Below are 27585 nucleotides of genomic sequence, written 5' to 3'. Positions count from 1 at the left end.
CAGAGGTGGTGTTTTGTCAAAACACCCCGTACATTTTTCCCGTATTGTAACCAAAGAAAATTAGATATACGTGATTTGCAAAAGTGACGCGTGCGATATTGCGTAGGACACGAGCCGATTGACAGCAGTCTCTTCTAGTATAGTTTCAGGAGGGGATGATGTGGTGTAGTGGGAGGTGGACAGGCGCTCCGTGTCGTGGAGCACTCTGGGTTGAGTCAGAACGAACCGGCAAGAGGGTTGAAAGGGGAGGGGGATCCTCGTGCGCGTAGGATATACAGGATACCTCGGGAACTCGGAACTTCAGTCTGGACGCGGCAAGCGTTGTCTGCGTCGATGGTGAGTCATGTGCGAGAAACGTGGTATGTGCACGCGTAAACGACAAGTGCCTCTTCTGGTAGTGACTACTTTGTTAGTTGGCGTGCGTCCAGAACTAGTCGGTGAGTACGCAAATATTTTTACTTTTTAACTCATCGATCGTCACACGTCAGATTTTCTCCGCGAGCAATCAATCGAACGCATCTCGTACGCGTATCATATTTTTGACAGCTCAGTGACAGCAGCGCGAAGTCGACTGCGAGACCAATTTCTTTAACGAGAGTTTGCACTTGACCGCGGAATTTTCTTTCGAAAGTCCCTCGTTTTATGCGTAATTAAAATTAACGGGTATGCGCGTCGCAAAGCGAATTTTACTATTAGAAATTTTATGGAGGGTGGGTTAGAATTTTATTCGAGGAACTGTTCGTTAATGCGAATCGAATCGAAATTGAGTTCTGGATGTTCCCGTCGATCAAAGTAAATTTTCACATTATCAATTTTTGGAATAAAGTGAAATGTAAAAGGTTATTCAATGAGGAACTGTTCGTTAATTCGAACCGCACCGAAATTGAGTTCTGGATTGACATGTATTCACGTCGATCGCAAATGTTCGTATTATAAATTTTACGAAGAAAGTCAAACGAGGGTTTTCTATTCAATAAGAAACCCAACCGTTAATGTGAGCCGAAATTTTGGATTGATGTGTATACACGTCGAGCGCAATTAACCGGCTAAGAGGTGACTGACATTAACTACGCGTTTAATAATTTAAAACGAGTATTTTGAAATAAAATAGTGTTATAGTGCAATGTATAATCACAGTGAAACAGATTAATAATACAGAAATAATATCAAAAGAATTCATCAAAGTTCTGAAGAAAGTTTGCTGCCTACAGTAAAACTACCTTTGAGTGCGAATGGTTAAGAACGTTCATTAAAACCTGATATACTTTTCTTAAGAAATAAAATATTTTTCTTAACATTTACTATATGAAATTTATACCTTAATAAATAAGTATAGTAAATAAAGTAAATTAAAGATCATAAGAAACTGATAAAAACGAAGATTATATGAGTAAAAGATTGAGTTTCTAACAGATCTAGGTTTATTCCTCAAATTTTTCTTTTTATGATTTCTCGTAATTGGACACATGAGAATTCTTCAGCTTGCGTTGACACTTTCTATACCTCACCTAAGTGCATAAGATAAAGCTAATCCTTTAGTATATGACGTGTTATCGGCTCGCGAAGAATTCGATGCTGAAGAAATGGATTTCGTGTGCTCGTTTCATGAAAAGCTGCAAGAAAATTAAGTTTCAGGATTAACTCTTGGTTCACCAATGAAATATAATTTTTAGTTCAATATTTGAAAATAATATGACCACAGTTTCCAAATTCTGTGATTTAATGATGCATAGTTATGTCGTTTAACAAAAATATATCTATAAAAATTGTAGCAAGCATTGTAATTTAATTGAACCACTTCGGAAACTTTCTGTAATTTACTTCGCACGTGTGTGATTGCTCCGGATGTTTAATTGATTTCAAACCCGATATTTCCAATAAAATTTATAGTTAAATATGTAATAGCATTTGTCTGACTTCTGAAAGCTCTGTAACGGTGATTTTAGATTTAGACAGCTTTGCTCTAATACATAATTTCATAATGCAAAAATGTTTAAATCGCAAAAATCACGTAGCTCGAATGAAATTTACTTATGTTAATAATAAATCATCGAATGTGCGTATGCATTTAAAAATGAGAGAACAAAATTTGCTGTTAATACAACAATAATAATGAATATTTCAAATATTCCTGGTGCATAATAACGAAGCTATTTTATCCAGTTAAATATCTATGAAGATGAATATTTTGCATAAAGAAGTGATTTTATTTGCTATCGCAATAAATTACGTACGGTATGTACAATAATAATGTGAATTATTATTATAAAATAAACGCGAAATTGAAAAATAAATACGAATTGTCATGATGAAATAAATATGAATTATTACGATAAAATATATATGCAACTTTCATTTGTTTAACATTTTTAAAACCATGTTGCACGCGTACGCGAGCATTAATTCTGTAATTAATTAAACAGAATAATTCCGCAGCGTTTATAAATAAAGATTTACTGACTTGGAAGTAATTTTTCACGAGCATCGTTAAAAAGTTCATTTATCGATGCTTATTTAGTATTTGACGTCGTAGTTACTGAAACACGTTTCTTAAAGCAAACCAAACACCGTCTTAACTCATAGACCGGCGCATTTCTTGAAAACGTAAATACGGCTGTTGCGATGAGTTCGTGAATATAAACAAAAAAGTTGAAAAACGTTCTACTATGCAGTGGAAATGAAAACCAAACGGCACATTCATTCTTTCATTTCATTCGTTCATTCCTGATTTTATCAAGTGACAATTTTAATAACCGTAATCTTAATGCGTTGACCGATATAGTGCGAATGACACATCTTACGATTGCTATTACGAAAAATACTTAATCATTTTCTTAATAATTTGAGTGAAAAATATTTCATAAATTATATTGTGATTTTACGTTTTAAATTGTTACTTCATAATATCAGTTATTTATACGTGTTATCATTTTTTAATTATTTATTTTGTTTTCACTACGGATTTCAATATGTCACATGTGGAGTTGGAGCACGTGTGATACTTGATCGTAGTTATATTTCTTAATTCATAAGTAATTACTTATGATTTACTGTTTACATAACAATCTTTGTTACTTATAATTACTTACATAGTAATTGTTAAATTATCTTACAATTATTTAATAATCAAAAACTGAATTTATTAATCGGAAACAAACATTTTCTGTTTCCAATACGTACATGTATCACAATACGTTTCTTATATCTTAGTTATTGTTAAAGAATAAAATCACTGGTAATTTCATATTTTTATTGTTAAAAAAATTATTCTGCACATTCTTAACACGTTCGCTGTTATGTCGCGTCAGCGACGAGCATAATGCGGTTAAATAATTAAAAAATAAAAGCAGTTGTCAGAATACTATTATGACGACATTAACATTTTAAAATAGAAATTTGAAATATATTAAAACATTAATTGTATCTATATACAAAAAAGACATATTTTATATAGTATATAACAGTCAATTTTTTAGTATATCATACTACATATGAAGGTCTCTAATGTAACATATGTGTTCACTAGTTGGCTATCACAAATAATCGACAATTTAAATAAAATAATTAGTAATAAATGAGTACTGAAAAAACAAGCCTTTTCTGCTAGATTAAATCATAAGAGCAAATGTATTTTTTTAATTTTACAAAGTAAAAAGCAAACATTTCCAAATTACCTGCACGGTAAAAAATAGTTACCGTATGTTTCTCGAGACGAGATCAGAAAACTTAAAACAAAGTTTCATGTACTAAGTTTTTCACAGTTATTAAATATTCGGAATACAAAAGTTTCCCTATGATATTAAGCAGTTTTATTTGTTCTCAACCTTTGTTGTAATTTATTTTTCTTCAACAAATTAATATTCCAACCGTTCTTCCTGAATCGGAATTTCGTTTCGGATGTTTGAGCTGGATCGAATCCGAAATTCTATAGGAATTACTAGAGAATTTGCAAGAGTGTATCGAACAACTATTGCTACCAATGTGGCTCGATACTAGAATTACTTAACGCGGAGTAGATCAGCTTACCCTTTAGAAATGTCAAACGAAAACCAAAGCCCCTCGTGTGGTTTGATAATGCTGAGCATTCTGGAAACTTTCTCACTGGATGTACGGGGATGTTTCAACATTGTAACGAACTCCATTTCCATGCTTAAGTCTTGAATTATTTAATCTTTTTGTGAAAAACATTGTTTCATAATTAAAACTGTTACGAGTAATTTTGTTTAGTTTTTTAAAGGTTACAGAGACAAATTGTAGATTGATTAAATTTTTGTTAGAATGTTGAGAAATATCAGTGTAGGTGACATATTTAGGTAGACTTTAATTTTTAAATTGTATTTAAAATGAAATAAGAATGTAAAAGCTAATATGCAGTGGTGTCTACATATTCCACTGTTATTATTGTATACAGTGTGTCTCACAATTATTCCATTAAATTATATATCATAACGAAACTCTGTTCAAAATATAAAAAGTAATGAAGCAATGGACGTAAGTGTGTTTATCCTCTACACCCAAGAAATTATAAGTTTGCAGAGAAAAATATCAACAAGGAAAAAATACAATCAGCATTACGATTTGCAGTAAGCATAGCAATTTATACCATATCAGCGTCGCAATTCACGTTATTTTCTTTTCTCGTGTTTCACAAAATAATCACAAAAAAATTTAGTTGAGGGTTATACTAAATTTCATACAAAATTATTACCTGATAATTCGACTCTTAAAATGAACTTTAAATAAACTTGAATTAATTTAAAAATATAATGACAGTCATATTTTCATGTTTCATAATTATGTACCCGTTTTGTATCTAAAGGAGCAGCATTCTTTTATGGCGCTTTACTGTTAATTCTGAGGAATCAAAAAGTTATGGGAAAAAACGTAGCTAACAAATTTTGAGGCCGATTGCATTCTTATATTTTTGCCTAGAGAATTTGCGGAGTTGTGCAATTTCCTTTTGAAATATTCTGTATACGAAGCACAAATATCAGATATTTTATGTCATTCTTTCCCGTCATCTACAGAATACTCTGAAACGAAGGGTACATAATAAGAAAGTATACGGTACAAGAAAATTTCTTCACAGTTTTGAAATATAAATAATTGAAAATTCACTAATGAATTTTAGTAAGCCAGACTCATTTACAGTTTAAACAAACTTAGTTAATTTCAGTCCATGTACAACATACTGATAAAATAGTTTATGCAGTTACTCGCATTAAATTATGCTATAATTGTTTGGCAGCGATTTTGTGTTATGGAATCATGTCAGAGCGTTTTGATGTGATATGTCAGCTGTTCAATGACGTATTTGCTATTTGACGTGGCACAACATAATTGTGATGAAAAGCTAATTATTGCGTTATGTAACATACATTAGTATAAGGTGTTATATGGGTAGAAGAAGAAGCAATTAAGAAAAGATGAAAATACTAGATAACATTATAAAGACATAAAGTCACATTTCTTAAGGTTCAATACAAGGTTCTTCACCTTTTAATATTTCACTATTTATGAAAATCTAATTATTGCATAATGTGTCATGTAATATATCATAGGGGTAGAAGAACATACTAAGAAACAATGAAAATACTAAATAACATTGCAAAGACATAAAGTAATACCTTTTTAATGCTTAATGCAAAGTGCTTCATTTTTCCATCAAAAAGATTAATTTTTACCACCAAGAATTGTTATAAATAAAAATAGTGAATAAGATCACGGTGGCGTCATGGCCACGTATACTTTGATTGCTGAATAAAATACAATCCAACGGTAAAATTTGTTTCCATACATAGCCGCGAGCAAATTTTTTTACATTTTTATTTTATTGAACATTGCAACGTTTTCAATTGTACTGGCATACGTCGTGTATCAAAACGGTCGAACGTTTAAATTATTTTCACCATGAATGTTGGTCTTCAAATATCTTTTGACCTTGGTATGAATTTTTCATTGGTATCATATAAATTCGCATCATAAAACATGCCTTGCGTGTAAATATCATGGAAATTTCAATGCAAACATCTGTGCAATGTTTTAGGTAAGTTAACATTAATGTGAACAAAAGAAAGTTATACTCTTGTAAATTTTGTGTGAAAGTCCGAGAAAAACTCACGTTATTTTTTAGCTGATTACTTTACAAACTCATACTTATTAATTTCTTGCTAATTACTTGGTAATTGTTACTTCATTATAATTATCCTCGTTGCAGTACATCAAAGATACATTTAATATGACATACACATACGTAATAAAATAGAAGTTGTACCTGTTAAAAAGTATAAAACGAGTAAAGTTTTATTTGAAGTGCAAAAGGGTTAAAAATACAGGCCTTTACCGTGTAATAGCAAAAAATTCTGCCCCGTAGATCTTAATTAAAATTGGTACGGAACGTTTCACCTTAAAATCACACAAATTCTTCGAAATTTGGTATACTCAAGGATTTAATAAATCATTTATAGAATGTCGACAATCCGTTACAAAAATAACAGATCAATTGTACAAAACGGATAAATGCATGAAATTAATAATATTATAAAATTACAGATTTAATCTTCGTATTCAGCAAATGTTGTAGATAAATTATGCTAATAAAAGAATGTACAATATAAAACTTGCATCTATACAAAATTACACAAAATAAATAATAAAATACTTGTCAAAAGTGAATGATTTCGAAAATAATAAAATATTGTATAATTTCGTGATAATTAAATACATGGTCCAATGAATGCTGTCATTCGCGTAAATTTTGTGGATGATTATCGACGACGATCTGTAATGATTACCGAATCTAATTAACTTATAAAAATGATGTCCCTCGTGAGTAATAAAAAGGAAACGGTGTCGTGTTTTTACGACGTCATACGTTGTTTTACACCGTGAAATTAAAAGATACGAACACACTGGCACCGTGAAACAAAATCACAAGGAACATTGGTCGGAAACAAGCTGAAAGAAACGAGACAAAGAAAAGAGATAGAGAACGTTCCCTCGTCACTCTTAGAATTCAATCACACCGTGTTTACAGCTCAGTACACTTAATCCTCTTTATTGGATTCAAAGCGTTTTGCTGGTACACTGTATCTCAGAATTTGATCAATTTTATGAGCAAAGGGGATGTGGATGATACTCGCAAACCGAACATCTGTCTATTGGTGTTCACTGAAATTATATTCCTTTCAACATGATATTTTTAACCGTAACTGTTTATTTATTTGTTTTCGCGTTAACCTCTATGCGGTCTTTGAGTGAAAATTAACTCAACTTTTTCCACGTGCTAGACAGCCTTTCATCTTTCGTTTTGTGCTTCAAATGGATAACTACAAAATTGTTCATATTGAGGTTAGACTAATTATTTAGTGAGGTTATGTACATTAAATGTAATATAAGTCTGAGATACAATAACATATAATTTTGCTTAAAAGTAATATTTACATCATCACTGACGTTCTGAAACAAGAAATTTTAATAGTCATTCACATACTCGTTTTCATCAGTTTGCATATGACATAAAACGAGTGCTGTTCTACCGTTCTTTCGAGTCACGTGTTAACTTCTCATGTTCCAGTTGTTCAATATTTATATTACACTTTAATGGATAACGATAATAAAAAATGGATATTCACAAGCTTAATTGCTGACATTTTGAAAATAAACCTGTGGATTCATTCGCTAAGTTCTCTAACCTCAGCACGTGGAAGGGTTAAACCCTTTCGCTGTGTATGACACACACAAAGATCGTCGAAAACCGACTATTAATTGCAAGAGATGCAATTAACACAGATTTTCGTTGAAAGCAAATTATTCAGGTATACTGAAACTGTGTGGCAAGTTTTAGTGATTTATGACCATTATTCAACCGACGTGACGCCAAACGTTTCTGTGGTTTTATCGAACAATAAAAAATAATGTACAATTCGCTGAAAATTTTCAGAACTTTATCTCGAAATTCGTTAAAAACCTCATCTCACTAATTGAAAGAAAGTCATAAAAATACGGAGTACCAAATCCATTAACAGAACGTGGAATATTAAAAAAATTTTAATATCTGTCCATCACTTTGTGAGGAACAAAATTGTTTCTGAATTGATCCGCAGAAAATAACGGAGTAATAAATTAATAAAATTTTAGTAATTTTCATAGGAATCGGTTGACTCGAACTTTGGATATTTAGAAGGTTGGTTTTCGACATCAGCTCTCTCGTGTGCGATTTATTGTTCACGGAGTATAGATTTGCGGTGCAGTAAAGTTGTATATAATGGTCGTTATATGCTGATTGTAATTTCGCAAGGATAATGCGAAGTAAGGCCCAGCAAGATTTGAATATCTGCAAGTTCGTAGCACCCAGCAGTGATATTGATCCCAGGTTAAGAGACCTTTGCACGCGATCGAATTCTCTAACACAATTCGTTGTCAAAACAAGCCTCCCGTGTTATTAATTTGTGGACAGGATTTCTTTAGATTGTTAATCGATATTGAAGTCGCTACTTCGATGTATCTACATTCACCTTTACACTTTTTGAATACCATGTAACATTTACGACGTACCATCGATTAATTAATATATTCAACAGAAACAGAATTATGAAGAAAGGTACATTATTTATCTTTCGTGGCCCATTTGCTTGATCGTATCTAAACAAAATTATGTAAATCAACAAATGTCGTTTCCTTTACGTCAGGAACGTGAGTGTGCAAATTGCTTCAAGAAGTTCAAATTGAATTACTTGATAAGAATTGCGATATATCTTTTTCTTGATGCAAAGTGAAACGATCACTTTCAATATTTTTAATAACAAGTTTTATTCATATTTTTTTTCAAATACGATTTTTTTCGTGGAATATTATTACATCTTGTTTTGTGATATTCTGGTTTGAAACAATTTAAACTCCAATTATTTATTTTGTTATATTTGTTATTGCTTTTGATCTTTCAGAAAAATTGTGTTATAATATCCAAGGGAAAAGGAAGGTTGAGATCTGGTGAGCAAGGTGATGTGTACCCGTTACGTTCAATTCAACGATTTGGAAAACGTGGATCTCCGTGAAAAAATTTCACATTTGATTAAAAGTTTAGGAACCAAGGTCATTTTGTGGCTACATTTATGCTTGTTAGAATGCACATTCACGTTAGTTACAACGTCAAATATTTAAAATATTTATAAAATAATTATGAAATTATAACTGGTGTAGAAATATGTACAATTAACGATATTTATATTTATAGAATTTATTCTATACTTTGTCATTTTTCTTGTTAAGAGAAAATACTATTTAAACAAAACTGTTGTAACCTAAAAACACATATGACCGTCAAATTAATTTCCACGTATGCATGTAGCCATACCAGCAGTGTGATTTAAAGTCCCACAGTGATTCGATCTGAAATTCAATGGAATTTTATTAAATTTAATTCTGTTGATTTTTATAAAAGTTTCTCATCATTCTCTATTATCTTCTTAAATATTTCGTGTTGAACTGCTAAGAAAGCGAAGAAAGTAAATAAAATATCTGAGAGTATTCTGAATGGTAAAAAAATCTAAACAAGGATTTATAAAATCATAATCATATAACTAAGAAAAATTGGGACTAATTTTACTAACTTGAAATTACTAATTTTAATTTTAATTTTATATTAATCTAGGTAGGGGGTGGAAAAATTAAGTTTGATACTAAAACAAAATTACTTTATTGCAATTATAAAATTGTACATTGAAAAAATGACAGCTATTATTAATAATATTAAAGCATATTTTATAGTGTTTCAATAGATTTTCTTAGCGAAATTTAACAAGTCGATAAGAGTTCGAAATAGTTGAATTATTTGCAACATTCAGAGAATTCAATTGTCCCACGCATACAAGGATTTTTGTCTAACAGCTTTCTCGTCTCTTATTTTTTTTTCTCTTCCTTTTCTGACGATCACGGATGATTCAATCCGATATTTTAGATTTGAAATAGCCCCTAGGGATAGCCAGTGGATTTTCTTCTGGCTACCAGCTCTGGCCATGTCAAATTCAATTTGGTTGATCAAGAAATTCTTGAGGACTGCCACTGCACAGATATGTCATTTCACTTTTCCGTGGTTCTTCGGTTTATGTCTTTTAATTAGTTTACTTCAGATTTATTGTTAGAGTTCTGAACTTTCATTTCTTCCTGTTTTCTGACCGATAGAAAAAGAATTATTAGAGAAATAAAAGCGTCATGTGGTGTTCAATTAGTAGAAAATGTGTGGATACATAACCTAGTATTAGTTTATGCAAATATTTTAAATTCTCGTAAACTGCGTTACAGTAATTTATGTGTTTATAATAAAATAATAGCTTTTATTCGATATATTGTGCTGAATAATATTTGATTGAATCAACTGGTTGCAGTTAAAATACTACAATTTGAATGGTAATTAAAGATTACAGTTAAAATATTACAAGTTTAATTGCAATTAAATTGCAATATTGCAAATTTAATAGTAGTTAACGATTACATTATTTTCAACCAATGTCCAAACATCAGTTGGGTAAGTGATTAAAATGAACGTCATAAATTGAAACAATGTAGAGTTACTTCTTGGACAAATGATAATGTTTTATATTACTGCGCTGCAAATTCTTAAATTAACTGACCCACATTTTTCACAGCTATCACATTTCCTTTAACAATTTCCGGAACAGAGTCATTATTTAATGGCTTTGAATCAAAATTACATTAACGAGTTAGAGTTATCCTGATTTAATCATAAGTTAAACAATAACATCAGTTATTTACACGTAAATTGATCTACCGATATTAACATTTTTTTTATCGTAGTATCAATGAGTACAAAATTGTAAAATGTTTCATTTTTTAATATTTCAGAAAATTATTATAAAGAAAAATTATTGTTATAATATGAAATATTGTATTGTTATGGCAAGAAGCTCTCGTTCAAAACATTGAACATGAATAAAAATGAAATTAATTATTTGAATCGTAAATAAACCCGTTGCTCATTTGATTTGTTTCATTGGTATCTACTGCAATGTTCTCTTATCATTATGACTTTGTACCATAAATCACGTTTGCTTTATGACAAAGTGAATATATTACAAATTTCTACCAAAGACCTTTGATATCACCATCGAGGAAAACTTTCATTAATTTTTTCATTTCGCTATCATTGTAACGAGAAAAGATTATTACCGCTCCATCATATTCATATTTCAAAACTCGTTGTTCCATTTGCATATATTGAATTTATTACGAACTGATGTCAAATGCATTCAAATAAACTGAGAAAATATTTTGAAGTATCGTAAATAAAATTTTTCAAATTAGTACATACATAAATTACTTTTTGATGTTAACTGATTTATTGGGTTCCGGTAATACTATCTACTTCGGAATATTTTTATCTTACTAAATAAAAATAAACTGAAATTCTTTGTGAAATGTGATAAAATATTTAATAACTCTCTTTTGATACCCAGATATAACTGTATATATTTGTAACATGTTCTTCTATTTTAAATAATCTTATTTCTACCAAAGTTTTAAAACTTTGTTCTCTTAAAAAATTTATGAAACTTCGTCGAAAATAATTATTTATTTAATCTTCCAACAGTATACATGAAATATAATGTAACTAAAATATTATATAATATAATGAAATGTAACACACTGTAATGAAATATAATATAATATAAATTAGTAATTAATGGAGAGTTTAACATTATTGAAGAATGAAATCATTAGTAATATTTTTATCAGTAATATCTTTTTAACCGTAAGCATTAATCGATCAATCAAACTAAAAACTTTAATCGATTGACGTCCAACACTGATACTCGCCTTGTAGCAATTCATGAACGTAGGCTTTCAATTGAATCGACTATTTACACAATTACCGGTATAATTGTTATCCGGCGAGTTATTTGATTTGATCGACCCAACGAAGATGAATCGGATAAATCACTATCCAATTGTACGACCACTTTATTGTACACCCTTTATTCGATTGTGTCAGTTACACGGACGCTAATTTTGGGAAATATTTCACGTACCGCGGCAATATGATAATTGACAATTGAACCGTCGCTTATCTGACAAGAATATATTACTGAAAGATTAAATGAAAATAAACGTTCATTTCTATACTTCTCTGCCATAGGTTTGCCGTGTAATATTTAAACACCTGCGGTGTAGAGAACCGGTGGAAATTATCGTTCGCAATCAACGCGTTACTGCGATTCTGAAAAATAGAACGGCGAAAGTGGATATCGATTAAATACCTAATTATTTTTCACATGTCTACAAAAACGCTGTTTGTTTCCGATGTTACCGTGGAATATCAAATAATCTGCCGTTGGTCATAAAAGTACTTACACGAAGTATTACCTGAAATCTCGTTCTTTGCAATAATGTAGAAAACGACTTTTTTACGAATATAAAATTTTTTCAACTTCGTACACTGTTTATTAAAATCAGAAATTATGAAACACAAATAATTTGGAGATTCTCTGTGACTTTCTGATAGCAAAATCGTAAGAATATTTTAAAAATTAACGTATGCGTTATATTTCCATTACATGTGTTTTCTAAATACATAGAAGAACATTTTTCATTGGAATAAAGTTTCAGAAAATTCGCCGTAAACTACTGTTTTAGTAAATTAAACGTTTTCAGTGAGGTTTAAATCAGAGAAATTACGGAATACACGGTGTACACGGTAATTCCTATCATTAAAAACATTTCAAACCACTTGACGGTACTAAACTTGTATGTACCGAACTTGACTTACTGAATATTTAGCTGGGAAAACAGAAAACATTAAAAATTGGAGATGGAGTGGCGAACTACCGCAGACAACGAATGATTATGCATTTATGATATCTCGAAGTTTGCTAAGTAAACATAAATCATGTAATCCATCAGATTCGCAGTTTATAGATTACATGATTTATGTATGCGTTGTGAACATCGACATATGATAAATGCATAGACATCAGGTGTCTAGTAATATGTCATCAAATGAGACGTTCTGTGTTCCGATATTTCATATGTAACAACCCAATAAGTAACCGGGTGTGGTAAATTGTTAAGGTACTTCATTGTTGTATTGATTTTATGGTAATGAGTTCATTCGAATATTTTAGATAGTAAGAGTCGATTTTACTTTAAAATTTTAGATTATAATGGCTGGTTTTATTTTAAAATTTTAGATACTAATAAATTCACTTTACAATTTTAGATAGTAATAGTTAATTTCACTTTAAAATCTTAGGCAGTAATAATTCATGTCACTTTACAATTTTAGACAGTAATAGTCAATTTTATTTCAAAATTTTAGACAATAATAATTTTACTATATATATAATTTTATAATTTTATAATATTAATATTTAATTATATCTAACGTTACTACATATTTAACTTACTATAAATTTTAATTGTACTAAAAAAAAATAGAAAGAACTGTTGTCATAGTAACAGAGACATATTTGAAAAACAAACTCAGAAAATTGTAAGCCATCCTTTAACATTTAAAATATAACTTATTTAATATAAAGTCTGTGTAAAATTATAACTTGTACATCAGATGTTGATCATGAACCTATTTAGTCTTCTTAACTATTTTTACTAAAAATTTTGCATTATATTTTTCGGTCTGTCGCAGTATTGTACACGAAGCTTTGTCGCCTTTCTTAAAGATTAACCAGAGGTTTATTAAGAAGTTCATCGGTACTTTTAAATTTCTCAAACTACTTTTGTACCGTTCATTTACTTAGAGTATCATACTCGAAAGCTATGCAAATTTTCCTAGCACTTTCTGAAACTTTGCTATCAACTTTATAATCGTAGAGTAAACACGAACAAATTACAATGTTTGATACAGAGAGTTTAAAATGACTTCGGTTCTGAAAAACTGAATGCTTTAAAGCGAATTTCCTTTATACGTTAGCGTATTTTACCTTCTGTTCAATGTTATAATTATGAAGGTAGTTAATTATGAAGTTGCTACTTATAAAGGTAGTTAATTATGATGTAGTTGAAATAATAAAATTACTTTTAGTATTTAACATACTTAACAGTGTTAAACAATAGTTAGATCTACTTTACAATTTATTCAATTTTTCATTTCAATAATTAGTTACCGTCAAGTATTCTATCTTAATAAATATATTTTCTGTTTCTGTAAACATTAAATCAATGATAAAGTAATAGAAAAGATTTTCCTAATTTTGCAACATTAAAAACTTCACAATACTTCTGAAAGTTGATTCATCGCCACAAAAGTAACAAATTTTCAAAATTGCCTGTTTGAAAATTCTAATAAGCAAAAATTAAAAAATTTGATAGTATTTTTGAGCTACCACTGTAGAAAAATTTTGTATACTTATATTTTAATATCGATTTGGTTATAAACAATTTCATTTCGCCTCAAATGAACGTTCTCTCAATAAAGTCGATTATCAATTCCATTTACGTAGGAGAATGTACTTTTAATCGTTTCAATCTGCCCAAATTGCACAAACATGAATTCAGCTTTAAGCACATCTATCTTGTGTGATTCTCAAAGACACCCGGTATATACGTAAACACAGTATAACCAGTTAATTACACATGCGAATACGTCTCTGGATCCTCAGGGCAGAATGTTCCACGTGGCAAGAACGTATTTTGCACTAATTGCTACACGCACGTGTAGCCACCGTTTAAGCGAGTATAAAAGACCCTCCACGTTTAATAAGTAGCACGCGTGTCTTCTATAACAATTATGTGAGACATCTGCCGCTATATTACTTATATTCAACAGTAATGGCATCTCATCAAGCTAGTCACTTTTACTTAACTATTACTAAAACCCTACCATTTGCGTACGAATTCCTGCATTAATTGGTCCATTTTTCTTATGTCGGTAAGGAGAAAAGATTTATTTAATATATTATAATAAGCCATATCATTTTTGTACAAATACAATTTTTGTGAGTACAAATTCTAAGTTGTTAAACTTTTCTCAGCTAATTAGAGAGAAAAAAATTATACAATATATTATATAAATTTAATAAGCCATATAATTTGCGTGCAAGATTAATCAATTTTTCCTGTCTAATTAATGGGACATTTATATAATATACTGCATAAAAATATAATAAGTCATATAACTTGCATTCAAGTGCAGTTATTATGAATGCAAACTTTTACATTAATTGATCGATTTTGCTCATTGAATTAAGTGCAGTGTTGCATGACTAAATAATTCAAAAAAATCTATTATATAAGTTTCATGATTAAGTTTAGAAATTTTTCCTAAATTAATAAGACAAATACAAACAAATTTGTCAGTTGAATGATTACAAACAATAAATTTTCTTAACAGCTATTTAGTGATAGTTTTATTTTTATAATTTGACGATTTCTGGTTCATAAATTGCTCTGATTGAATTTGAAGACGATCGTGTGTCTTAGTAAACAATATGTGGAAAGATAAATAAACTATTTTAACATAGTAATATTATAAATGCTTTCAAGCTAATAAAATTTCAATATCAATCGAACATATTGCTCTGCAGAATATTTGCAGTACAATTGTGCAGAAAGCAGTAAATGATTCGAAATTAACGATTATCTCGACGATCTGTTTGAAATTGAAAAGTTTATTGAATTCATTGAATCAAAGGTTGATTTTAAGTTTAATTCGTTAAAAATATTTCTCTACGGCTGTGTATTGCATAAACGATTCACGTCTTTGCGATGTAATCCTCGTAAACGTTATTTGATGAAATGTTTTTCATCAAATAACATTTTCTTTGTCGTATTTCGTTTTCTCTTTAATTCAGAGAACATAAATTGCGATTTCAATCTTTTCTACATTTACCACAAAATTCTATTCGCAGAAATTAATTTTCGAACCGGAGAAACAGAAAGTTCTGCGTTTAATTCGAGTTTGCGTGGAAAATTCGTAATAATTGATAGTTAGATAGGTCCTTTGCATTTTTTAATTTTCCATAAAGGAAAAATGCATAAGCTGATTGTCCCTTTATGCGTGCACTGCTCGACCCTGGAAAAGGAACAATGGAATCAGCAATAGCCAGGAAATTGTAAGAAGGAAAATGAAAGTCAAGAAAGAATGCGACGGTGAGAGCAGTTTGATTACAATAGATTTCTTTGTTTAACGAACAGTTACGTTCGCCTTCGATAAGTATTTTAATTCCGGAACTCCGCAAAACATCTTCAAAACTGGAATTTTGCACGTTTTTTCAAATCAAATTTCTCGCAAACTGGAGTTAGGAGCGAAATACAATTTGCAGAATCAGATTCGCTGCACAAAAACGCAGAAGAAACGTCCGGCGCAGAATTTGTTGGTTTTTAAAAACCAGGTTTAAAACCGTTCTTTTTTTTTTAGTAAACTTGAAAAACTCTGAAAATCGATTTTTTATACTAGAATTACGTTACGGTTAATTCATTACTTAACTACAAATGTTTAGTTCAAATCGCTTGGAGCATAATGAATTTTGAAATAATAAAACAATCTAAAGTGTTCCATTTGTTATGTTAATTTTTGTGTAGAAGACTATTATAGTACAAAATGTATATTTTATATAAATTTTAGTTATTTTCTCATGTATATAATTTATTGTATTCTTTGTAATTGGTAAATAAACTAAAAACTTCTGTGGATATTAACCTTAGTTTTTTTTTTATTTAGCTTTGAATAAAATACATCACGTTTTTCTATATTGTTGCAGTTTTATGAATATCGAAAACAGTAAAGTTGCACGAATTTTTTTTTACTGGTTTACCATATTCTATTTTGTAAAATATTTTCGTTGTTCGAAAAATGTAAAAATAAGTACGAACATGTATTTTTCTGTATCGATATTTCACTATGTTTCTATCTTAATACTCTTTCGTGAGAAACTGGATCAACATTTTTAGAAATAAAAGAATTCGATTTTTGCAAATTTCTGTGTAAATCCATACTAGTGAAAATGAATAGCGTAAAAGAATATTGGAATTGTATGACATAATATAAATTGTAAATCTGAACGATAAAAAGAATTTTCAATAAAAATTGAAACTTTTTGGTTTCACGAATTCAAAAGAAGAATAGGAATGTAATGTAATGGACCGTACATTGCATGTGCGTTTACGCAAATAGTTTTGTAATTAAAAATGGTTCTTAAAAGTTAATTAAACACGAAAACTTCATTAAGTTGGAAAGGGTGCGGGAAGAAAGTTAGAGAAGAATTATTTTCCGGGTTAATTGCATACGTCACACGTGTTCCTTCCATTTAGACGGGCATTTGTTACCTCTTTGTTCTTTTGTCACGTGACAATGACTTTTTTTTCTTCCTTCAATATAATTTCATACATTTCTGTTGATGCACAATTTGTTCAAATAATAAAATGTGTATAATTTCATGGAATTGCAAAATTTATGGATACAGTATTTATTACTAAAATAAACTTGTATCTACGAAAGTAAACTTTTAGAATATCTCAATTAACATTTAATTGAAGTATCATAATTTTAAGGTAACAATTAACGAAGTTCGTGCAATTTTGCTAATTAATTACTTTAAATTAATAACTAGTTATTAAACTTATATCCAGTTATTAAATAAATTATTCGTAATTACTTTTATTTAATAACTGATATAATAAATTTAATAACTAGTCAGTTTAAAATTAATATCCAGTTATTATATTAATAACTCGATATTAATATTGTGTTATCATTAGCTATTAATTTATTTGAAATTAAATTTATTATGAAACAGTATTTGTACGAAATATCTTCTGAGTACATTTTATATAATTAACAGGACGCAATATTCCTTTTGAACAATACTGAAAATAATTGAAAATGAAATACGTAAAAGCCACTATAGCGACAAATCATTTTATCAGATGTTTTAAATAATGCCGAGACATTTTTTAGACTTTTATCAGTTTTATTACCTCAAACATCTAACAACGTAGTCGGGGTTATTAAAGCATGCGAATTCTTGTTTTCACATCTTCTTTTATGGATGGTGCAATGGCGCTCGCTTGCTGTTTTATGGAATCCCATAAAAAATGTCCAAGGGTGTGAAGTCGGTAGATCTGGTTTTTTGATATAGGGGTCTTTACATATTCCATCTTCAACTATTTCTAAATTCATTTCAGTGTAACTTTCTACGGTAATTTGTGAATTATACAAATTATTAAGATGTTTTAAACATATTTTTGACAAATGTTTCAAACATAATTTTAACTAATTTTACAATAGATTTTACCAAAGGGAATTTTATACAATTTTACTAAATCTAAGTATTACTTGCTTTTTAATGAACTATCTAACATACACATATGTACTTTTAATGTTTCATACAAATTATACAAATGATGACTATGTTTCAAACATATTTTTAATAAATGTTACTTCCTTCATGAATTGTCTAAGAAAAACAAATATGTTTTTACTATTTTATTGAAATAGCTATTCAATCGATTCTTATTTTTTCCAGAAGTATAAACATCCAACAATATATTATTTTTCAGCTACAAGATTGAAAATATTTCTACTTTTGTAGCTCTTTTTTTAGTGAACGATCGCAGTGTAGATCAAGAATTCCGAACACGTTTCTTTTCTCAACATTCTGAAGGAAAATAAAAAAACGCGATATTATTTTATCGAAGAACAAATTTATATTTCTGTACTGAATATTTTCTACTTCTTTCGTCGTAAAGCTTTCAATGAAGTGTGAAATTTTGGTACCTAACTCATTCTTTTATATTTTGACTAACACAACTAAGTTTATATAAATTGATTTTTAAAGCAATTTATTTTAAATGTCACCTTAAAAATGTATCACTATCATAAATAAGTTATTAGAAATTATGAATAAATTACTAGAAGTTACAAACAGGTTATTAAAAATTGTGAACTGAATTTCTTCAAAGAAATTTTAAACAGCTTTCATAAAAATAAAATAACATTCATTTTTAAAATTATAAATGTATTAGAACGAGTAAATTACTACAAGTTACGAATAAGTTATTAGAAATTATAAATTAAATTTTTTCAAAGAAATTTTAAACACCTTTCATCAAAAATAAATTACGATGAGTATTACTAAGCATAAATGAATTACAATGCTCTTATTTACAAATGGGTACGTATTAAATACATGAAATACCCAGTTGCTTTTTCACAGCCGAAGATTGTCTTTAAGTGCACATAATTGAGGAAATTGTGAGTTTTTGCGATGCTGTCGGTAATTACATTATCCGCGAGTTAAGAATGTGCTTGAAACAATGAGAATCCACCACAACGGTTCCTACCGCCGCGTGCAAAGTATGAATATTTATTCGTATTTTCAGTACCAACACAGAGTTCGCATGTACACCTCTTTATGAGAATTCTTTATTTTTAAATCTCGGAAGATTGGATCACATTTTGAACGTATTTTTCAATGCAAAATATATTTTCAAAAATTTGCATAGGTAAATTCAAAAACACGCTCATCTCAGCATTTTTGTTACAATTTTTTAATTCTTCCAATTAAGATAATTTTACATCCATCTAACTAATTAGATATTACTGAACCCAGAGAATGTGGAGTCTATGTAATTTCTCGATCAAGTTCATTTTTGAAAAATATTCAAAATGGAAGAAAAATGTATGCAATCGTTTGTGGAAGATTTCTGTCACTAACATTTTATCTACTTCTGATAATTAACTTCTAAATTGAGTAATTACAGAATGATTTGAAAAATTTAGAATAAATTCTCCAAGAAAATATAAAACGTAAGCGTTGTTTAGTACAATTTGTATTTCAGTATAGGATCAGGTGTTCCCTCTATTTAGTACCATTTACTCTTTCAACTTTTATTGCCATGTCATGAAACACCGACTTTTCATCGCACGTGGCCATTCATTTAAAAATTGTTTTCTGGTATTGTTGATTCCGTAATGAAACACGCTTTTAAAATCCGATCCAACTTGTTTTTTTCACTGAATGAGTGCGAAACTCAGATATCGAGTTTTGCAGTCATTCCATGGCGATAGACAGTTTCAATAATACTTGTTTCAGATACTTTAAACTTTATCTCGAGTTCTCTAATTGTAGCAATTGTCGCTTATAGGTCATTCCCGTTTATTACCTTTAGTCACCCATAACGTGGCGTATCATCAGAATCAAATGTTTTTCCATCGATATTTTCGGGATCACTTTTAACAAGTTCAAATTTAGCAGAAGTTTTGACTAAACGACGTATCCTACGATTTAACGACTTAGGTAACATGGTTAGTGGGTGAAATTTTTGTTCAGATGTATGTCACATATGCTGGATAAGGAATAATAGCTCTTATTTAATTATATTTTGCAAAATAACTATCTATGGACAAAGTCAGATCATCGCTCGATATTTTTGGAAGCTCTCTTAACAAGTTCGAACCTAGCAGAAATTTTGAGTAAATAACGTATTATAGGATTTAACCATTTATCCCAAGTAACATGGTTAGTGGTCAAACTTTGGTTCAGATGTCACATATGCTGGACAAGAAATAATAGCTTCTATTTAATTATATTTTGCAAAATAACGTCCTACGGACAAAATCAAATCACTCGATATTTTTGGAAGCTCTCTTAACAAGTTCAAACCTAGCAGAAATTTTGAGTAAACAACGTATTATAGGATTTAACCATTTATCCCAAGTAACATGGTTAGTGGTCAAACTTTGGTTCAGATGTCACATATGCTGGACAAGAAATAATAGCTTCTATTTAATTATATTTTGCAAAATAACGTCCTGTGGACAAAATCAAATCACTCGATATTTTTGGAGAGGTCAGGTTAATTATTCAGCAGGTATAAGCAATACCTTATATTGCAATGCTATATGAAATACCTTATGTAACAATGTTATATATAGCCTACACTGCAATGTTAAATGCAATACTAATTGTTTGCATCGAGTTTCGCATATTGTCAAAATATCAAAACACACAATTAGCATGTTTTGCGTATGCGTTCATAAATATCCCGTTCCGGTTAATTTCCTCTATATGTTTCTTACCGTTTCTCTAACAGCAGTGCCATGTTGAAACTCGTAAAACACTACGTGACGAATATGCATTTATCAACATACATTACTAGATGGTTTTTGTAATAAACAAACGCAACTGGAGCGCTCAAAATGTACTTGTGATTACAGTACGAGGTGGAGTGCGAAACGAGGTTATGAAAAGAAAAGAATAACTGCTAACGAATTGCGTACCAGAAAGGTACAGTTATCTCGCATAAAAGCTCAAACTTTCTGTTCAACCTAATCACACGCGTGCTATTACACAGTGAGACAATCATAATCGTATACTGTAAATTTAAAATAAAAATTCATTGTGCAAAAATAATTTTTCGGTTCATTTCAAGCTTGTCATAATTAAGATTTCATATTTTTTATATTTAGTTGAACTTTCAATTTAATTTTCATTTTAATTTTATAAATTAAAATTAATTTAATTTGTATTACATTTAATATTTAGCGAAATAATATTTATTCATTTATTCTCATTTTAATCTCAAGATTACCAAAGAGTTTCGTTTGCAGCGTTTAAATACGTCAGTGCTTTCCCTAGTTTTCTTGAAACGCCTAAAGTAAAATCAAAACTGCTCAAACTAGAAGAGTATATGCCTTGAGAATAAAATAACCCGTAAAATGTATGAAGCAAACTAGTTTTGAAGTTAATAAATATTTACCAAACATAACCGAGTAAGCTTGCATATTTACGTCTACAGCCGCAAATAAAGCAATCAAATGTCAAATAAGCAAATGTCAGAAATGCACAATTGAAATGGACAAAAAAGTATAACATCTATATACAGATGCTTATTATAAATAAATTCGACGTCAGGTATTTAAGATGGCATCGCAAATAACAAGCTTTGAAAAAAAAGTATAACTGGAGATTATGTATAACGACCACGTATTCGAGCTTAAGAAAAGTTAGACTATAGTGTAATAAGAGGAAAAAATCCAGTTCTGAACAGAGGACCAAACAATTTTAAGTTTAGGAAAGAATGATCGATGACACAACTCTTCAGCAAAAGAATAATCAACAGCATAATTTACAGTACTTTACTGAAAAGATCACATATCAATAAAAAAATCACATATCAGAAAAAAATCATATGTCAATGGAAAAAAAATCGTAGCAGTAATGTTTGAATAATGACTATTTAATGACAACTTCACGTTCCTTTTCAAGGGTCTTTCTTCACAAAAGTTTGCTTTTTAAATGCAGAAAACTTCACTTTTTGTGATTATGATCATTTTTCCCTTGGATCTTGCAACTACAGATTGTAAAATTCTAACAAGCATCAGTTAATTTTTTTCTTTATATGCTTAATGCGTTTCACGTTACGCTCGAGCAACACAGGGTAATTCCACTAACAGGGGAAACTCGGACAAAACCCAGATACCTGGGTAAATCCGGAATACACCATTATTTTTAAAACGGTCTTAAATTTTTCTGTGTCGTTGCACGACATATTATCAGGATATGCATTACTTTATCAACGAAAGGTACTGTTACAATTGTATTTGTTAAAACTGACAAATGATCCCGTTACAAACTTTTTATTTCAAGTTACACAATTTACAAAATTTGGAAACAACAAAAGACTAGTTTACTCTAGGACTCATTTTTCTTAATTTGTATTGTGAGACTTATAAATATATCAATAAATTGGTTATAATTAAACACATGTTAGTGTAAATATATTTTTTGAACACTCTGTGAAGATTAACAATAAAGAAATAACTTAGACAAAAATTGATAAAACTTTCAAGTTAGAAAGTTTTAAAGGTGTCTACCCACAAAATTTCTACCAACAATACAAATTTTCGAGTACAAATAATTAGTAACAGATACTAGTTTTAAAGGTATTTTAGATGATGCATATTATAAATTATAAAATTCTGTACACATTAGCAGTACTTTTTAATTGTCACAGATTAACGACCAGATTCTTTATAGTTGACATGTATTTTACAGTTTCTAACCACCGAATTAGGGTCACATACAAAAATTTCACGTTTATGACATTATGTCATACATGGGAAATTGTCTTAGGTCCTGTAAAATTATTATTAAATACGTTCATAACGATATACACATAGCAATTGATTGTTACTACCGATAATCAAATTGCGTGGGTGACGAGTAATTAAGGGCCGTGCATTTGCGTTGTCTCGACTATCGACAGCATGAGGTGAAATTTGGTAAATGCCACAGAAAATCAGAGCTTACTAAAAGTCTAATTTACAACATTATCTGAGTTAAAAAGAATTTGGGTAAATAATGAAGATAAAGCATATGATGTATACAGAGAAGCTGTCACCAGAGGGGTGGAAATACAAGATGCGTTAATAATATACAGTAACAGTTAGTTAATAAATTATTACAGTTTGCCTTTTAATTTTACGGAAAACTTGAGACACTGAAAATTTATAGCAGCCTTAATTCGATGGAATAAAGGTATCTGGCGAAGAGTTCAATGTTGTATCGAACCTCGTAATGCTATCGGTTGACTTTTGCTAGTTGGCTGATATTCGTCCGTAATGCATTTCGCTCGCACAATCTCGGTTAGGCAGGATAGCATGCAACTTAAGGTGGTACCTATAAACTAGTCAAACGAGCCTATAGTCGGCGAGGCTGCTAAGGCGTCTGCGTTATAATATATTACGCGCCCCACCGGCATCGTTGAGGCAAGGGATGGAAGGACAGAGGAGGGTAGGTGGATAGGAAGAGGTGGTTTCGTCGCCTAAAGGGAGCCGCGGTGTGCCACACTACTACAGATAACATCGCATTGTCACAGAACGGCGCGAGAATATATCACGGCCTGGCACCATCGAGTGTATCCTTGTTGGACGATTTTACGTTCGAGGTCCCACAAACAAGAAACCGATAACCAAACGTTCCGGAAAGGGGAGTCGTTACTACCGCGCTCGTTCATTATGCGAAGCGAAATTAGAATAAACGATTTGATAGACGTGTGACTGATTTCTCGGAGCACAGTTTCAAATCAGTTGGAAATAGTACACAGGTAGCTTTGTCTGTTTGCTCGAAACACGATTGTTTTATGAAGCGGTTCGTTTGGCTGAACTATGGCAGTTTTGAATCAGTGTGATGTGGAAATGACTACTTTTGCGAGCCATGGAAAATTAGTATATGGATACAACTTGCAAGACTGTGGGAATTGAAATAACAATTTTCATTTAAATATTAATATACATTAATAATTTACATTTAAAAGTCAATTAAAAATCAGTCTCTTTCTTCCTACTTTATAAATCTTCTAAGACTTGTTTCGATTAAGTTGAACTTTAAAACTAATTCAGTGACAAGGTTTAATTTTAATTAGGTATAACAAATAGCCGTTTACATATAGTGAGATTTTACGAATCAAAATAAAAAGTATATTGTCATTCTGTCAATCAAAATGTAAATTTAATTCATGTTTTTTGCAAATATTTTAAAACTAAAAATTGAAGGCCTGGTATGCGTAAAAGTACCTCGGTATTCCCTTGATATTTCAAGATGATCACGGGTTCCTTCGCCTAAATGTGCTAATAATTCAAAAAAGATGACTATGTTTAAACCGTTATTTTAAACGAGGATATTAAAAATCGTACTTAAATCTTTTCAGTCGAGAACATCAAATAGCGATTTCTGCGAAAATGCGATCATGAACCGAATTATGAAGATGATCAGGGATTTCCGGGCCCAATGCATTCGAATGGATCAATATGAACACCGTGTACAACAGTTATACTTGTTAACAAAGGGAAAATGTTATGCAACACATATTACCTCATCGCACGTCTAATTTCACAAACGAGCACAGTTGAGATTCAAATAATTTTGATGAAGAAGAGATAAAACGTTGCTATCAACGAGAGACTTTCTTAGACCCTTGGGGCAACGGTTAAATTATTATACAAGGAACCAGGTTGTTCAGTTCGCGGAGAATACCGTAATTGGGGAGAATTTGCCCTCAACCGTGTAGAACGCCGCGGTACTAACCCCCGCACCCCTTTTATCTCCCCATCCACGATTGTTATTCCCTCATTTACAAGCCCCACGGCTATACACGTTACTCGCCAACGTTGCTTCTGCACCTTCAGCTTTGCAAGGCGTCGATGACGCCACTGTATAATTTATTTATACACTACGGTTTGACAGTAGTATTATTATGTGTAACCTAATGGCCCCTGTCGCACTGTTGCACTCATAGCCAAATTATTATAATCCCCTCATTATCAATTCTGTATTGTCGATGAAATGTAACTTCTTCTCAAGGTTTACACATTTCTGTACAAAATGTATTGTAAGATGTTGAGATCCCATTAGCGATCACATTCTTAGGGGTAACTGTGTATTTCATTATAGAACTTATAATTAAAGTGATTTATTGATCAAAGCTTAAAATGTAGTAACAAAATATTCTGCTGTTTTCAAGATGTTTGTTATTAAGTATAATTACAGATCTTTATGGAATATATATGTGCATTTCTAAAGTCATTTTGTGAAGAAATTTTATGCGAATTATTGTGAAAATTATAATTTCGTATTGGATCTTAAAGTGAAGCAACTATACCGTTTAATTATAGAAAACTGCAACCATGATATATATAATTATTCATTACCATCTTCTTTCAACTTTCCACCGTTTAGTTTGAAAGTTGAATTAAAAAAATATCTTCTTTTTGCTTAATTAAGGATGCGCTTTCGGTAAACGCCGCCGGCCACCTGTGATCCGTGAAGCACAGAATGTGTTCAGCACAGCTTTTAAATCTTTCTTATTAACATACGATAGACACCGTGATAGTTATTAATCTTCAAAATTAAAATTCCTATTACGACACCTGGAGAATCAATACTGGCAGTTTTCTCACTTTTCCTATATTCGGACCGTACACGTTATTAAACCTTTGACTGCCTAGTGCTCCAAAAAGACCGTCACCATTTTGGGCTGCGATATTTTTAAAATTGCATTGTTACAAATATCGGAGCAATTTCTGATGTTGAGTTATTTGATTGGTGTACGATTTATGTATGACATGTCTGTATTAGTTTAATAAAATAATAAATGTGTTTAAGAAGAATTTACATTGGATACATGTATCTGTATCCAATACAGATTTATATATATATAACATATATCTACATAATATGTGTTACATGAACCAAAATCGTGTAGATCTCATTTTCACAAATTATTTACTTTATTTCAAAAAAGTTAACATTTTCACTTTGTCAATTTTATGAATGATTAATAATGTACGTTAATGTTACTTTACAGTAAAATAAATTGCGAAAGCTTTCTCGTATACATTTATCTACAAGATAATAGTACATGTAAATATTACAAAAGTACCGAAATGATAACCGAGACAACTCTGAACAACGTTAAATAAAATATAAATCTCCTAATATAAAATACACAAACGTATTGAAAATTGTTAATTAAATTTTAAATATACATTCTCAAAACTACCACAGTCGATATCGAATTCTGTATCAACTACGTTATTTAAAGGGCTTAAACGTTGAATTACATCACAGAAATCGATGTTACAATTAAAATTTCTATTAACATGGTTTCCTGTGCAAGAAATGGTAGCGAAAGCATTAAACAGAAACTGTTTTCATTAAACAGAAAATGGAGATGTTTGGTTCGATTCAAATTATTTACACACTTCTGCATGCAATTCATAATAAATCTCTCTTACTGAAATAATATATTAATCTGTGATAAATAATTATTTTATATAAGATTATAATGTGAAGTATACTACTGTTAGAAAGTTTGAAACAGTTGAACAGAATTTGAAAAGTTACAAATTTTTCATTGTAGGTTTGTATAAATTTAAATATGGTGAAATTAATTGAAAGATAAAAGAACATATTATTATATTTTTAACTGGTTTCAATGACGATTTAATAGTCTCTGAACAAATTCCAAGTAAGAGTTATTAATTTTCTAAAGTATTCTTCACATAAGTTTACATTTTGCTAAAATACTTAACGATGTTTAATTTACATTTCCAACTTTGTTTAAGATATTTTATTTTCTCTTGCTGCAAAGTTCCTCTGAACATTTATAAAGTAGAAGAAATTATAGAAGGAAGCTAAAGAAAATAAAGAACTTGTAAAAAGTGAGGTTAGAAAAATGTATTCCCTATAAATAATGTAGCATAATAAATGTAATAATAAATAAAGCACGATTTAATAAATAATTATTTTGAACCCTAATAAAAAATTGATTTACCGAAGTGCTATGCTAATTTAATAAAGTGCTTCTAAACTTTCGAACGGTACTGTATTATCCATAAAACTGCAGCGATTTATTATTCTGCTTAGAAATGTGTGTAAAACTTTTCACGAAAATGCATTTACACTTGCACGAGACTGTATATACACTTTAAGAGACTTCTCGCTTTTAGATTATGAATGCTCCTGTTACTGTAATAATGAACAATAGACATGCGAATAAGGTATGCCTAACAAGGACGGAAATATGTCAACTGACCCAAACCTTTCTACT

The 27585-nt window shown here is 30.2% G+C and overlaps 1 protein-coding gene across 2 annotated transcripts in view; it reads left to right on the top strand.

The window, feature by feature from the left end:
• Positions 1–254: 254 nt before the first annotated feature.
• The window catches only part of LOC100875784 (neurotrimin), a 247487-nt gene continuing 220156 nt past the window's right edge, over positions 255–27585 (top strand). The window contains exon 1 of one of the 2 annotated variants that reach the window (XM_012280658.2): positions 255–437. In XM_012280658.2, the coding sequence (XP_012136048.1) occupies positions 344–437 (94 nt within the window). In that variant the 5' untranslated portion in view covers positions 255–343. The remainder of the gene's footprint in view (positions 438–27585) is intronic. The other variant, XM_012280657.2, reaches the window with a different exon arrangement.

Source organism: Megachile rotundata, chromosome 1, assembly GCF_050947335.1.
Source record: "Megachile rotundata isolate GNS110a chromosome 1, iyMegRotu1, whole genome shotgun sequence".
NCBI classification, from domain to species: domain Eukaryota; kingdom Metazoa; phylum Arthropoda; class Insecta; order Hymenoptera; family Megachilidae; genus Megachile; species Megachile rotundata.
This window is presented reverse-complemented; position numbering and strand designations above follow the sequence as displayed.